This window comes from Lepisosteus oculatus, chromosome 7 (assembly GCF_040954835.1).
Source record: "Lepisosteus oculatus isolate fLepOcu1 chromosome 7, fLepOcu1.hap2, whole genome shotgun sequence".
NCBI lineage: Eukaryota > Metazoa > Chordata > Actinopteri > Semionotiformes > Lepisosteidae > Lepisosteus > Lepisosteus oculatus.
In genome coordinates this window covers 12255661-12266977 of record NC_090702.1, presented here as the reverse complement: position 1 = coordinate 12266977, position 11317 = coordinate 12255661, and the positions used below count along the sequence as shown (strand labels likewise).

General features: G+C 34.0%; 1 protein-coding gene across 2 annotated transcripts in view; it reads right to left on the bottom strand.

Moving 5' to 3' along the window:
- Positions 1-944: 944 nt before the first annotated feature.
- tspan11 (tetraspanin 11) overlaps positions 945-11317 on the bottom strand; it is a 110750-nt gene continuing 100377 nt past the window's right edge. Inside the window, exons 8-9 of one of the 2 annotated variants that reach the window (XM_015353149.2) lie at positions 6008-6088; positions 945-1112 (exon numbers count right to left, since the gene is read on the bottom strand). In XM_015353149.2, coding sequence (XP_015208635.1) covers positions 6011-6088 — 78 coding nt within the window. In that variant the 3' untranslated portion in view covers positions 945-1112; positions 6008-6010. The remainder of the gene's footprint in view (positions 1113-6007; positions 6089-11317) is intronic. The other variant, XM_006633745.3, reaches the window with a different exon arrangement.

Here is an 11317-nt window from a genome sequence, read left to right as displayed (position 1 = left end):
TATTGTGGGCACTGAGCCATACTGCAGCTTGGAGACAAAGCCAGCCTTTGACATCTTTCAAAAACTGTCTCTAAAAAAGATTTTTCTATAAATCGAATAAACATATAATTTTGTCATCTTTGACCCTGCTTATATTCTTGAGGAGCTTAATGACACCTTATTTTATTTAAAAACAAATGATTTGAATTACTTGGTGTACTTATCTCATTATTACTACAGTATGTTGTCTGGTTGTAAATACTGTATACTTGTCCTTGATGTTGCAAAATACATTATTGCCTCTGTATTTTAAATCAGGTTGTAATTTACTTTTATGAATATTCATACCATTTTATATGGTTTTAAAATCTTCCCTTTTAAAATATATAATTGAAACAAGTTTTTAAATGAAATTTCTAATGTTTTTTTATATAAACTAGTTAATAGACAACTACTGTACAGTCAACAATCCCTAGTGAAAAATGGTAGTGATTTAAATAAAAGTTCCATGAAATTTAGAATGAAAATTAGAGAACAAAAGCACCATGAGAACAAAAATACAGTGTATGTTTACATTTGGAAATGGGATATTATTATTCCATTGCATGGTAAATATATACAGAGGTATTTCAAAAAGTAAAGACATTTGTATTCAAACCACTCACAAACAGTGTCTTTGTGATTTATACTGAAATCAGAAAGCTTCTACCAGGACAGCATCAAGAAATGTTGGATTGTTCTGAATGCATATGCTACAAAATGGGTGGGAAGCGAAGAATACACAGGGAAATTATGTACTTCGATTAAATTATATCATGTACATGTTTGAACCTATGCCTTTACCTTTTTGACATGCCCTTGTACATTGAACGTATGAAATATCTGAGAGAGCTACCATAAAGCAAACTGATTAAGCAACTGCCTACGTTGCATATTACAAATGAGAACAAAATGGATGAAGATGCTTATTTGAAACATGTTTATAAAACACATGCATACATTAATGAGTTAAGATTGTCATTTATGTTGAGCAGGCAATGGTTTATCCTGAAGGAACGTTCGTGGTGGAGTTTTCAGTAGGGATCCAGTTTGATTCTTCGGTACAGGCAACAAGTAAAAATCATTCCACAGAGCTGAAAAAGAATTGACAGCAAAGAGTGAAACTAATATCAAAATGAAAAATGGAAATAAAAGTTTGTCACACTCTATAAAATGATGTAGGTTGGTCAAAAGTATTTTAAAAGCATGAAAGCCCTGCAGGTCACAGTTACCATGGGAACTACAATTCCATCAGTGGATACTTCAGTGGTGCTGTAATTAGGTCATTTTTGTGCATGTTCTATAACAAAATACCACTACAGGAGTGATAAAGGGAGATTTTATTTCCCAAATAGTATATATTTTAGATGAGGACACTTTTAAGTCTGGACTTTAGATCATTCTGTATTTTAAATCTTGTCATGTTATTTTATTTACTTTTGTACAAGAGGCTATAAATCAATTTTCAAGTCATGGTATCCATTCCATATTAAAGTACAGGCTAAACAAAAATGAAAATACAAATATTTCTGTAGGTGCTTTAATGTAAGTTTCAACTAGAAAATAAAAATGGAAAAGATTAGTCTTACAATATGGTATTGCATTAGTTATCTTAATGCTCATTACCATGACATTTTAATGCTTATTCAGCAAAGGTAAAAAGAAATAATGAGGGTAAGTAAATGTGATCTAGACAAGTTTTGAATCTGCTGGTCAATGTGGATTTAGAGAGCAGTGATGGTATATTAAAATGCATAACTATAACACTTTCACGATCACACCAATTTTCCATTCTGTCATCGCAAATACTAATCCCATTAAGAAATTGCATCATTTATATACTGTATGTTTATTTTAGCCAATACTCCCACTAAACATACTGTAAGTTTAATTCTCAACCAAAGAATTGTGTTTCAGAAGCAATGTGGATTTCTCAGAAATCAGTCTCACTTTACAAGCCTGCTTATGTCCTCTGTGTCTTAAGTGAATTTCCAATGCTATTTTATAGAGAGAATGATATAAATGAACAGTCAATGAAATGTCTATTGTTTAACATATCTATCCAACATGGACACGCTGGTTATAACATCTTTTACTACACTGATACCTTCTCTGTTTCAGCATCTGCAGGGGAAAGGGTTTACCACTGCAGTGCTCAGCCTGCTCTTTGGCTGCACAGAAAGTCTATAAGAGTGGGGAGCCCGAGGTATGGGCAGTTATCACTGGGCACTGTGCCCAGTCTCACTTGTTCTTTCTTTCGTTCTCCTTACCACCCCCTTGCTTCATCATCTTGCACCTTTCCCCTCTAGCAGAAATGTGTTTTATTTCTACTTTTCATGATGGAATTAACCTTGATATATTTTGTGCCAAATGGAAATGTAAGAAGAGAGCATGATTCAAACTACAAGCACGATTTTTCCAGACTGGATGTCATTATTAAGTAGTGTATCTATGTTCAGGCTGCATGTCCCTCAATGTGATGGATAAAAAATGACAATTTAGACCCAGTAGGCATTGGCATGGTCCCAAAGGTTTTAAATTGTCTTCTGTGTATTTTGGAACATTCTCAATGAGCAGCTGTAGAGCTCCCAATTGCTTATGCTCTAGTTCCTACTTTCTGTTTCACCACACTGCCCTGCAGATATAACTTTGAAAGACCTGACACCTCAAAAGACTGTTATTTTTATAGGCAAAAAATAGTTGTACAGAGAAAATATAATACATTTAAAAGTGCTAAAAACCATAAAAAGAACAACTGATTTAAACTTGATTTGGTCAGAACGCCAATTAAATATTTGTGCATGCACTATTTTCACAGCTCGTAAAATAAATACTGGCCTACTACATGTGAAACATTGGGATTCAAATGGAAACAACTGCCAATAAGCAGCATGTTCTATTACACTTCAGGAATAGCCCCAGAGCAGACCAAACCCCAGCTGTTAATATATATTTATAGTATATTTAATCACCAGCCTTTATCAATTTTGGATGAGGGCTGCCACAATATTCTTCCATTAATTTCTGCTTCCATTACCTTCATCCTCTTTGCTCTTACAGATTCCATCTTGCCACCATACAGGAGGTCTGAATTCAGTTGTTCACAAGCCTCTTACGGCCGTGTTCTTCACATTGTATGTCTGTGTCATTATCACATTAGTCTTTTTATTCTAACAATGTCACAAGCTCTTGTATCCTCTAACATTCCTGTAACTTTCTCTTCTTATTATTCCAAGCAGATATCTTTTTAGGATTCTCTGGGTCACCTGTAATTCATATCAATTATGTATTCAGGTCCTCAGCATCCTGGTCCTCATCCTTAATGTTGTATTCAGGCTCCTGGTTCCACATTAATCAGGTTAAATACACTGTCTGAGTTTGCTCTTTGAAATCACATTGTCCAAAAACCACTCCAGTGTCATTTAGTGCTTACAGTATTTCTATTTTTGACATATTGTTACTGGTTGACATTATTTGACCCAGATGCACATAATTACTGACTTTTTGCAGTTTAATGTCTTTTACTTCAATTTCCTTGGGAGAAACATATTTCTGAAAATTCACTTGATGCTAGTTTCATATAGTTATGGAACTCAAGAATGTAGTGGGTGCAAGTATACAGTTTATTGTATTTATATTACCAGTGAATCAGAGGTTCCCTTCCCCTTTTTATACTTTTCTTCGTGAGTGTCGTGAGTTTGTCTTGGTAAATGGGATGGTGGGGCAGAGGCACTGAGCTTACACAGCTACTAGGCTCTATGGTGTCAGTCGAGTGCCGAGGTGCCAGTGGAGGTAGGTAGGATCCACTCTAGCTGTAGGGGTACTTAGGGAGATACCTGGAGGGGATTTAGAACTCAGAAGAATGGAGACCGGATTTACAAATAAGGGTCTTGTGCAGCATGGGGAATACTTATTTACTTTTGTATTGCATTTTGTTGTGCTTACAAAAAAATGTGTGCAGAGCTCAACTATTTTTTTTTTAGAATTCTACACTGATTCTAAAACAAACACACACACTCACTGCAAATTAGAACTACCTGTCCCTCCACTTGCAAATGGTCTATTGGTCTATTGGTCTATTTCTGAAACTTGATTGGTCTTCTGACTATTTTAAATATTTTGTCTGTTTTTCTTGTAGTGCAGTGAGTTAACACCAATAAGCTTGTAAATTATACGTAGTAGTAAGGTAATTTAACTTTAATTCTTTAAATAATTTTCTCTTCTTTCCTCTGATGAAGTATAACATTGTTCCAGTCATCAATATTTTGGTTTGGTTTATATATTCTATCAAATCAAGCTACATAGTCATTGTCAGTATTTAATTTTTAAAATAATTTTCATCTAAAAATAATTAAATTTTGTTCACATTTCTTTGTATAATATAATAACCTTCCCTCTTTTTCCATGATGCTCACCACATCCACATATTCAAAATATTTATATAAATGAATTTAATTTATTTAAATTGTTTCACAAAACAAATAGGTACCAATCAATGTATTTTCTTTTGATCTCTAATATATAATCAATTGAAATTCTTAAATATGTCTGCAGAAAACATTTTTATATTGCATGTGGTATAATAGCCAGCAGTAAGTTTTATAAAATTATTTTTTTCTTTGACGCTTTTCCTACATAATAATCCAGTAATGTAGTGAGAGAAAGGTCTATGAGGAAACCACCTTCTTGGTTCGAAACCTTAAATAGATCCTAGACTATTAATTTAGAAAGACGAGGCATAACTGAGTGAGTCTTTAGCACTTAGAAGGAGTGAAAGGAGTTATCGGAATAGGCTCTACATGGAATTAATCACTCCTCTGGGATTTATTTATGAAGAGGCTTTAAGACGAGCTGGGAAGAAGGATTTTTAATCTGTGTTTAAGCTCCAACCTGGAACAAGAGAGTGAGAACTCTAGTGGAGAGTTCTTACCAGCATTGGGCTGGCCTATAGACCTGTGGGATTCATAGGGTAGCTTAAAGAACATACAGCGTAGGCTGTATTGAGAGGTATAACATTTCCTGGACAAATAAGCAAGCTTTAAAGCAATTAAGATTTTTTTATACATATACACAACCTACTCCACACATTCAAAGGAAAAAAACAAACAAACAAACAAACAAACAAACAAACAAACAAAAAAAGATAAGTGACATAAACATTTAGGTTAAAAGATTCAACAATATTCTATAAAATAACAACAAACCAAAGCAGCAAATTCTTATCTTCTACAACCCACTGTGCTCTTCCATAATTTTATCTGGTTCCTCTTTTTTCTGTTTGTTACCGCCCCCATTTATGAGCATTATGAGATTAAATCTGACACAATGCAAGAGATGGCCTGTGGGTGAGAAATACAAGAGAAGAGCTCTTGTATTTCATGATGAACATGACTTATAAACAGTGACAATGAAGAACAGGACTTGATTTATGTAAACCACCTGAAAGTCACAAATCAAATTAATCACTTTAATGGCATCTCTGTAAATGGATTTGTCAACAGGACTTCATAATCATCATGCTGTATGAACTTAACCGTGAGCACCACTGAGAACACTGGCAGATGAAACAGATGGCAGCTTGGTAGGATGCTTTCAAATCATGTGATCTGCAGATCAGCATGAGACTGATCACTTTATGAAATAATATAACTGCAGAAGGAATCGGTGCTCAGAGCTACAGTACAGTACACTGTAAGCATCTGCTGGTTAGGAGCGACAGGAGCGATGTAAAATTACTGCTTTCTCAGCCATGCATCAGTCAGCGTGCAGTGGAAGCAGATGCAGCTTCAGCATGACTCTTTCAGCGCGTCCCCCACAGCCCACTAGGTGTTCCATTAGAATCCAGCGGCAAAGCTTGCATTAGCCACAGTGAGCAACAGCACAGCTGCAATGGAGCTCAGAAGCATGACATACACCATGCACCCGCCCCCACTCCAGTTTCCCAACCTGCCATTATCACTGCAGAAAGTAGATTGAAACAGAAGCTAACCAATCACATGTCAGAGAACTCTTCTTCCTCTTCTTTATAGAGCAGATAGATAAAAGCGGCAGTCAGGACTGCACCAGCCAGCTAGCACAAGACGAGTGAAACAAGGTTAGTTAAAGGTAACAGACAAGGTGCACTTCTGCTGTTGAGAAAAAACACTGACATAATAGAAAGCCTAACAGTTCTCATTAATAACCACTCTGTGGGTTTATAATGGTCTTTAAAACACTATGCTGAGAGATCTACCATCACCCACAGAAGAACTGCAATAAGGCATATTTCTCTGCATGTCCAGTAGGACCTTAGATGTGGGGTCTGTACCTCTACTGAAAGAAACACACTGGAAAAAGAGAAATAGAAACCTCAATGTAAAATTATAACAATACAGACACCATAATATCATCAATAACATTCAGAAAGAAGGACTGTTTTCCCTTAGCCCCTATATTAATATGCATCTCATCTTATTCATTTTTTTCCTACATTACAGACATTTATGTTAATAACATACCATTCCACCTAGGCGGATTGATTTATATCATGCCATAATTTAATGCTCTTCTTTAGATGGTTGAGGCTCAAGGCTTTTGGCAATCCTGGGCTGTGCTTTGCAACTTTACACATTAATTAACAAAATGTTATGCTACAAATGCAGGCTTGCCTAAATAAAAACCAGAGCAGCTAATTTAACAGATCAGCCAGTTACCAAGTGCCTCAAGTGTTTGTGATTTATAATGAAAATGTTTGCAATGACACTCAAAACTATAATTAGTTATTTTGGAACTGGCAGAGAAAGCAATTAACATGCTAAACTGTGCGTTGAGGGTGCTCTGTTGTATAATCTACTTTAGGACATGTACATACAAGTGGATAGCAGACCCATAATTGGGCTGTTTGGAAAATGAATCTTTGGATAACAGTTAATTAGTGTAATGAAAACAGCTTCAATTTAAACAAACTGCATAAAATAATTCACACTACACAAGGAAAGACCTGATTCAAGCATTTTTGTTCTTGTTTTTGATGCAGCAGTTCACATAAACAGCTTCTACACCTGGATTGTAAGCAACATACTGTACTAGTGCTTATACTTAGTTTTTTTAAATTCCTTTATTAAGCAGGTATTTGGAGTTTTTGTAATTGAACTTACCTATTGCAAAATACCTAAATAAAAACACACATCTTTTTCCAGTGATATTACATTGCAAACACATTTTCTTTACCATCTTTTGCTTTATATGTTGAATGGCTTATAACACAATAGGAAATAGCTAGCCAAAAAGGCAACATGTCCCTATGTTGGGAAACTACTGTAATTAATTATTGAAACACTCAGCTGAACACAGATACTGCTTGAACTTTTCATTCAAATGTAATTTTCTATCTAAGTGAACTCCTGTCATACTAAGAATATACAATACATTACAAGTTCAACATTGACAAACCTTTCACTAGTACCTACAGTACTTCTACAACTGATTCCAGTACTTCTTTTAAGAGTTTGGCAAGATTGTGACTCCCTGCAATTTCTAAGTAAAGCTACTCCATTTAACCAAAACATTTATTATAATGTTAATTTATAATCTACAAAAATACTATCATTCTAATTTATAATATGTCTGTATTTTCAATGCAGTTTGAAATGGATTCATACAGTATTTAAGTCAAATGATTTACAACACAACCGTACTAAACCAAAATCAGTATCAAAAGGAGATGCACAGAACTTAAAAAAAAATGTTTGCCTTTGCCTGTGATCTCATTCTCTTGCAACAGTCAAGGTTAATTGTCAGTATCACAGTCGGTAATGAACGATCAGTTAATTAAAAAGATGCTAAAAAAACTTCTTCAATTTCTAAAATAAATGTACTTTATTTTCTAAAAAACAGAGTAATATGTTTCCTTTGATACTCAGTATACTTTCAAAAAGCAGAATTGCCAGACCATTTCTTTACGTACCCTTAATTTAGAATGATCAGTTCTTAAGTCACCTCAGAACTACAACCCTCTTGCTTTGCACATGTGGGATTAAGGCAATATACATGTGTTCTCTGAAAACTGTCAGCCCTTCTACTTCCTCCTCATGTGAGCCCCCCACAACACCAACTACAGAGCTGGGAGAGCTGAAGTAAATCTTAAACACTGACATATACAGTACTAATGTATTTTTGCACCATCTACTGAAAAGCTGTAACAGTGTAACATACCTGAAGCACCTCATCCACAAGAAGTGGTCAATCTGTGGTATTATTTTGGACTCAAGGTTGGTGGAAGAATTATTTGGGCAATTCCACTGATGAATTTGGCCAAATGGAATCAATTAAATCGAGATTCTACAATCCTATCTTATAGTACATGTATTCCTTCCAATTTTGAGTCAACTGGTAGTTCTGTGTGGGGCATGCCAGTAAAAGGAGCAGAGTTTTTAATGAACCTCAAACAAAATAAACTGCTTGAACCAGGAAACCTGAAATACAGCAAATACGACAAACACAATGGCTCACAATTAAAAATGAGAGACAAGCATACAGTACAAGAACATGGCACAACCAAAAAGCGAGCCCTGGTCTCTAGTTAAAAGCAGGGCAATTGTGAGATGGGAAACAAAGGTTCTGTGAACAATGACTCTTCATTGTGTTAAATGTACATTCAAACAAATTTAGTAAGAGTTAACTACATATTGAAATATACTGCTAATAAGAATTGCAAAAATACAGGAAATGGTCACAGAGATGTGATCCTTTGAAAAGTAGCCTGAGAAGGAATCAAAAGGACTATGATTGTGACATTGTTTTAATTAGATTGTATTTATTTGACCTTTTCTTTAGAAAACTCTTTGGTAATAACTACTTATCCCAGCAAGCCAGTGCAATGGCCTGTAGTAGTCAAGATCAATTACATAATAAAGAAACTAATTTCGATATCTTTATTATATTCCCATAAGAGCTTAAGCTCTGAACCTAATTTAAAATACTTAGTAAATAGTTTCACAGTGAAAAAACTGCTAGGTGAACCGTCCTTGTGTAGCGTCCAGAGACTCACTCAAAACATACTGATTGTGGTTTCAATTCATTTTGTCTACAGTACAAAGCCTCAACACACCTCATTGAGCCAACATCTAGAAACACTGGGGTTTAGTAAATCAGTTATTGAATCTCATAGTCACTGCCATATATCCTGTTGTCTCTTTCTAATATACAGTATGTTAAGGACAAACACTGGACTCTCTTACCAATCTCTCAGATGATTACTATATTCATTTTAAAGTACTACCTATGATGTTTTCTGTTACCATGGAGTATCATGTTAAATCTTAAACACTTCAGTACACAAACATTTCAGGAACTTGGTTTTCATTAATTCTTTGCACAAGCCAGGACCTTACTGATCATTAAAATGCTACTCAAATTTCTGAATGCTGCAACACCATCGATAAATAGTAGTTTAAGAGATTATCTCTATGGTTCATTGACACAGCTTGTGTCTGCTCTACTTTAATTTGTTTAATGAAAGTTAAAACACTTATGGAAAATATTATATTTACTGTATATATTTATTCATATTTATATTAAAATATATTTTAATATATTTTAGCAGAAAACTATTTTTTTATTTCAACATTGTCCTGTTATCTTACATTATTATTATTTTTCTATTTTGTTATGTGGTTTGAGGCACTTTATCAAGATGCTATATAAAGTGATTTGTCATGAGTCAGGTTACAGACAATTTTTGAATTACAAGAGCCTAAGGGAAGTTTTAACCTGAATGGTTTTATTGAACTTTTTTCCTGTTTTTGACAGGTTTAAAGGTAATGATTACCAGTTAAAATTGGAAAAAAACAGTTCAAAGTATTACAAAACCTTTTAATTGATTTAACCTATTCCAGAATATATCAAAGATCATGGGAAAGCATCTGCAAACAACCTAAAATTGGATAATTGCACGAGTAATGAAGACTAATTTATTTACAATTCGATTTAATGCTATTGACTGAGATGAAAATCGTGCCATTTGCCTTTTAATTTATATTTCTTTTCTAACATATGAAGTGCCCATTTTTGAAAGTACATTTTTTTGCAGGGTGATTTAGGTGCGTCTGTCCTATGGCTGGAAACAGAAAAATCTAAAAAGACAAGAAATAAAGAAAGGGTACTATGGTACAACTGTGTTTTTTTATTTTAAAAGTGTTGATTTAAAATATTTTCAAAAACAAATTCTGAAATATTAATTTGGTTAAATATACAGAGTTCAGATACAGCCCCTTTTGGTACTACAGTCTGTATGTATATTAATTCTGCAAAAGTAAGCTGTACTCTGTTGTACTCTGACTCTTGGGTAGATCTCAGCTGTCACAGAGAAACGCACCGTGCTGAATCTTTTGGATCACAAACATTTTAGCACTACTTTTCAAATAGTTTTCAAAATTCTATGTTAAAGGAATGTGAAATGTGATGTTTTTACAGAGTCTACATAGCTTAAGTTCTGAAAGTAGACTGAACACAGTTACAACACTGCAAGAAATGTTGTGCAAGTAAAAACTCGCAAGGTAAGTTTAAGCAAGGTCGTTTTACTTTTAGGTTAAGTGACAAAGATTAAGAATGTCTGTATTAATAAAATAAAGTGTTATTTCTCCTAGATTTTAATTTCTCAAAAAGGAAAAACACTCAGAAGAACACTTTTTTGATAATTTAACCAGTTTAACTTTCCAAAATAAAAAGATAAAACAGAATCAGAGAGAATAAAAAACGTAGATCAAACAGAGGATCACAGAGGTCTGGATCTGTGAATCCAACAGTATTGCACAGCATGAAACTGAAATGTAATACAAAATACATCAGTAACAACTATTTAAAATGGAACTGTAACTAACTAAGTATGCAGAGTCATAAGCTGAATGTTGTTGAAACTTAATCATACATTCAAAATAAAACATATTTATGGCTTTATATTTACATTTAATTTTTGCTTTTAATTAAATGTAATAATAAAACTATTAAATGTCTATATTTATTAAAGCTGCTATTGAGTACCCAAATGCCATCATTTCTACTGTATAAAGTTTAATCCTGTCTGAAATGATAAAATGAAAGATAGGATCAATACTATTATTACAAAGACATTATTTTTAACAAGTAATCATCAAGACAGACTACTGTGGATGGAAATGTGATTAAAAGAAAATTGACAATTTTAACTGAATACTGAGGATTTGAAAACTCGTCCAAGACATGCTGGTCTACAGAACTTTAGTACAATAGCTTTATCCATACACACAAAACTACTGGTTTCCTTTTCACTGCTGGAAAGAGC